At 37.9% G+C, this 4,607-nt stretch overlaps 1 protein-coding gene across 1 annotated transcript in view; it reads left to right on the top strand.

Annotated features, from left to right (window-relative positions):
- The first annotated feature begins 218 nt into the window (after window positions 1-218).
- LOC118334457 (caytaxin-like) overlaps window positions 219-4,607 on the top strand; it is an 8,682-nt gene continuing 4,293 nt past the window's right edge. The window contains exons 1-5 of the mRNA XM_035670371.1: window positions 219-295; window positions 1,526-1,584; window positions 1,632-1,892; window positions 2,556-2,714; window positions 4,186-4,288. Coding sequence (XP_035526264.1) covers window positions 219-295; window positions 1,526-1,584; window positions 1,632-1,892; window positions 2,556-2,714; window positions 4,186-4,288 — 659 coding nt within the window. The remainder of the gene's footprint in view (window positions 296-1,525; window positions 1,585-1,631; window positions 1,893-2,555; window positions 2,715-4,185; window positions 4,289-4,607) is intronic.

The raw sequence follows: 4,607 nt of genomic DNA on the forward strand, positions 1-4,607 counted from the left end.
TAATGCCGGCTTTCTGTCTTAAGTTTAAAGTCTCAAGCTAAAATTCTGACAATCCTGATGAAATCATCAGGGTTTTGTAAATCGGGTGGAGCCCCTTTAAGACAGCTACAAGTACTGCTTGTTTTAACAGGGTTTTAACACTTGGTGTCCTACTTAATGACATTGTTTTATCTGTTTGTCAACCACAGTGAGCTGAAGCCCGTCCTCCCTGGCAGAGGATGGGTACAGCAGAAGCCACATTACGCATGGACAGCATGGAGGTTAAGGACGAGTGGCAGGATGAGGACTTCCCCAGGTAATCCCCTGTGTGTGTGTGTGCTGTGTCGTGTGGATGTGTAGTGTCCGGTTTGCGTTGTGGTTGTTGTTCAGTTTGTCTGATTTGTGCACAAGCTTTGATAAAATGGCCCAGCTATAATGGGAAATTAGTCACGTGTTTCTGACAGGCGGCAGGTGTGTTCTTTCCTCAATGTAGTCGTTATGTGATGAGGTTGTATCATGTCAGTGAATAAAACAGCAGTTAGTTTAAAGGAAAAAAGAAGAGAAGTCAAGCACATCACAGTGTCCAGCAATGGAAAATAGTTGGCCGCCCACACTCTTTTACTGGCAAGAATCATTTCAGCAGCAGAGGAAAAGTGTTTGTGAAACATTTACAGGGAAAACTGGTTATTCAAGGACATCCAGTATATTCACAACATAATTATATACAGTATATTACACAGAATTATACATGTTTCATATCTATCTGCTTTCATATCATCTTGGTATTTATAAGAGAATATTTTTTTCTTATTTCTGTATGTATAACAATGAATATAGTTGCAGTGTTAAACAGAGAAACACAAGAATGCTTTTACGCTGCAAATTGTTTTTCTCCTCCCCCATTGTTTAATCCACTCTTGAATATCTGTTGCTGCTGTCTTTAACTTACCTCTACAAAGCGGCTGACAACATAATAACAGCAATTATTCCAACAGCTCCATCAGCTAGCCCATACTTGTGGTTGTTTAAGGGTGTGTTTGTCTACGCATGCATGTCTGTGTTAATGTCTGTGGCTTTCTGTCTGTGTACCGTATATTTGTGTGTGTGTGTGTGTGTGTGTGTGTGTGTGTTTGAGTGCTATCTACTATAATCTAGCCTTCTGGTCCCCCAGCGCTGAGGGTTCAGCTGTCTTATTATAATGTCAGAGGGGAGTTGGTAATTACTGGTGTTACTTTCTTAAACAACACATATTGTTTCCAAGGACACACTGTAGTTTAATCACAATAGAGACACTCCAGAGACAAAAGGCTAAGATTGAAAATGCTATGAATGACTGCTCAAACTTTGTTTTTTATTATCAGAGCAATTTATTTGAAATGTCGATGCTTATAACTAGCAATTAGAAAAAGACCAAAATAATAGCAGGATTGTAGAGAGCAGGAAAACTATAGGACAAGAAACTACAATTCCTTTATATGTCATTTCATTTTTCATTTACGCTGTTTCCGTTGTATTTACGCTGTATATTATATGTCTTTCTCTGCAGGCCACTACCAGAGGATGGATATGCTGATTCCTCATGTGGCCTCACTGACAACAGGACCAGTAAGTGGAATAAATACCCACCATTAAATGTATTATTTTACTATAAGCTCTATCTAAACTTTCCTGGCCTGCCTGCTCAGATCCTCCCACCACTCTGAATGTGGGCGAGTCCATGGCCCAGCGTAAGCGTCGTACTTTGGTTGCACCCGACATGAACCTCTCCCTGGATCAGAGCGAGGGATCGGTGCTCTCTGATGACTTCCTGGAAACGCCTGATGACCTGGACATCAACGTAGATGACATCGAGACTCCTGATGAGACTGACTCACTGGAGTTCATCAACAATGGCAACGAGCTGGAGTGGGAAGGTAAGACTGAGGTCAAAATTAAATTGACAGCTTCTTTTAGGGTTCAGGGATGCATGTTGTAAATTATTTGAGAAGCAAATCATATTACCTGCAGTGTCCTTGGTGTGAGCCTCAGACATCAGACGTTATCTCCCTTTTGCTGCCAACTGTCCAATTCAGCAAAAATAAGAAGTGAAAACAAAAACTGAAATCACAGCACTGCAATTGTTTTCTTTAGAGCAGCAACTGAATGTTTTTCACTCTTAAGGAAATATTTTAACTGCTTTGTCTTTCCATTACTGATACTGTACAATGATTCCACTAAAAACAGTCTACAAAAACTCATAAGAAAACACTACTATGAGATATTTTAACCAGGTTATGGAATCCCTTTTTTTTGTCCACAACCTGTAAGTACAGTCTGTGATGATAAATCTGAGAATAATATTGTGGAAGCTGTGCAAACATTCACATTATGTGCCAAGAATCATAGTCAAAGTTGATATTTTTACTTAATATTTCCACAGTGTTGAATTACTGTACTTCGATTCTGACCAGAAATGTATTTGTAGTGTCACAAGCTGTGAATCAAGTTGATCTGACTTCATGTAATTTTAAAAATGTTAGTAGGGAAGAAGGTTAAACTGTCTGACCAACAACTTCTTTGTGTCACCTTGTGTTTAGATGACACTCCCGTGGCCACCGCCAAGCGCATTCCAGGTGAAAGTGAGGAGGAGAGAGACTCATCTGGGCGTCTGTGGCGAACAGTGATCATCGGTGACCAGGAGCAGCGGATTGACATGCAGGTCATCAGACCGTACCTGAGGGTCGTCACACACGGAGGTTAGTAAAAGAGTGTTTGTGTCTGTGTCTGTGTGTGTGTACTTTTACTTAAAAACCTGAGTGAGTTATTGTGGACTTGTGTTAATCCAAAATGGGTTTAAAAGATTAATGGGACAGTTTTAGATCAGAGTTGGTGATTGGTGCTCATTTTTTATGCAAATATTATGAAGTTATGAAGGTGGAAGAACAGAAACATTGCACTCAACCAAAGAGAGCTGTGGTGCAAATCTATATTAAAAATCCAACACAGAGTATGTTTATTGTATAGGGACATACACTCAGTTACCAGTACACCAAGCTGAACTGATGCAGTCTAATACAACGGTCCTGCAATAACTCCTACCCTCATCAAGATTATCATGTTTAGGTTTTGATTAAACTGTTTTAGAGAGCTGTTGATTCAACTTCATGATCATTTTAGAGGACGTAGTTTGTGGTGCTTGAATTGTATCGCACTGTACCAGTGTTCTTACATTGTGTGCCACTTCAGAAAACATTCTGCTCTCCAAGTACCACAATTATAACCAACGTTAAAATACATTAGTGCAGGCCATCCCTAGGAGGCAGGCTTATTCCTTATGAGAAGCTTTTACCTCCACTTACTATCTTGCCATCACATTTTAGCTTGTAACTAATCATGGATGTATATATTGAAACAAAAATATTACAGAAAATGCTAAACTTAAATTAGATTTCTGCAATATCGTAGTTTAATTATTTTCATTCAAAATATTGTGTTTTTAAATTACTTTTATTTTTAAATTAAGAGGCAGGTTGCGTAGCACCAGTGGTAAGACGTAGCATGGTTTAAGAATCAGTGTACTACACTAACATGCAGCTATTATTTAATCTACCCTCACTGATAAAAAATGATATAAACACCTGTCAGTATAACAATATACAATTTAAAAGCACCCCAGAGGTACATATAGCCACTTGATTCACCTGAATTGATTAAAACTCATTGTTGACTGGTTAATGTGACTGTTACAACTGAAGCCTTAGTGCATTTAAATCCCCTGTGCTAACAGAATTAAAATAAAATAGAATTCAAAGTGCATTCAGATTGTTATTGGTGTGTAAACTCCTTGTATTTGAACTTTTAAACAGCTTTTGTCCCAGTTGTTACAAGTTAATGTTTTCACTGGGGTCAGAATAATCTTGAAACAATATTCAGGCCAACAAGCAAAATTAGAACTCATATTCTAATAGTTATGTGGCTCATATGATGCACAGAGAACAAGGTAAAAAAGACAAAACTCAAAAACTCAACAAAAGCAAACATTAAAAAGAAAAGTTGTGAAGCTATTTTAAAAGCAAAAAAATCATACATCAGGAATTGATAAATGCAATGATACATTTTGGCAGTTTTATTTTTTTACCTCAATGATAAAGCAGTCAGTGAAACATAATAACTCTGCCAAGGTAGCTGCATCATACTGACTGCTTGTGGGTCCCTCTCCTCTTTCAGGTTATTATGGTGAGGGTCTGAATGCTATCATCGTGTTTGCAGCCTGCTACCTCCCTGACAGCGGCTGTGAGGACTACACATACATCATGGAGAATCTCTTCCTGTAAGATCCATTCTGGTCTCTTAACAGTAAAATACTGTATAATGGTTTCATGACATTATTCTTTTACTTTTATTCTGTTTTCACTGTGTAATTTGATCAAAGGGCATGACTGGAGAAAAGATTATTAACATTAAATGCTATAAATTTATAAAAATAAAAATAAAAATAAAAATAAGTTAAACAGCACTTATTTTGGATTCAAGAATTTTACTTTGTGAAGCATACGCCGATCAGTCATTACATTATGAGCACTGACAGGTGAAGTTAATAACACTGATTATCTGGTTATCATGGCACCTGGTCAGTGGGTGGGATATAT

Source organism: Morone saxatilis, unplaced genomic scaffold (assembly GCF_004916995.1).
Source record: "Morone saxatilis isolate NCDOM2014 unplaced genomic scaffold, NCSU_SB_2.0 Contig23, whole genome shotgun sequence".
NCBI classification, from domain to species: Eukaryota; Metazoa; Chordata; class Actinopteri; family Moronidae; genus Morone; species Morone saxatilis.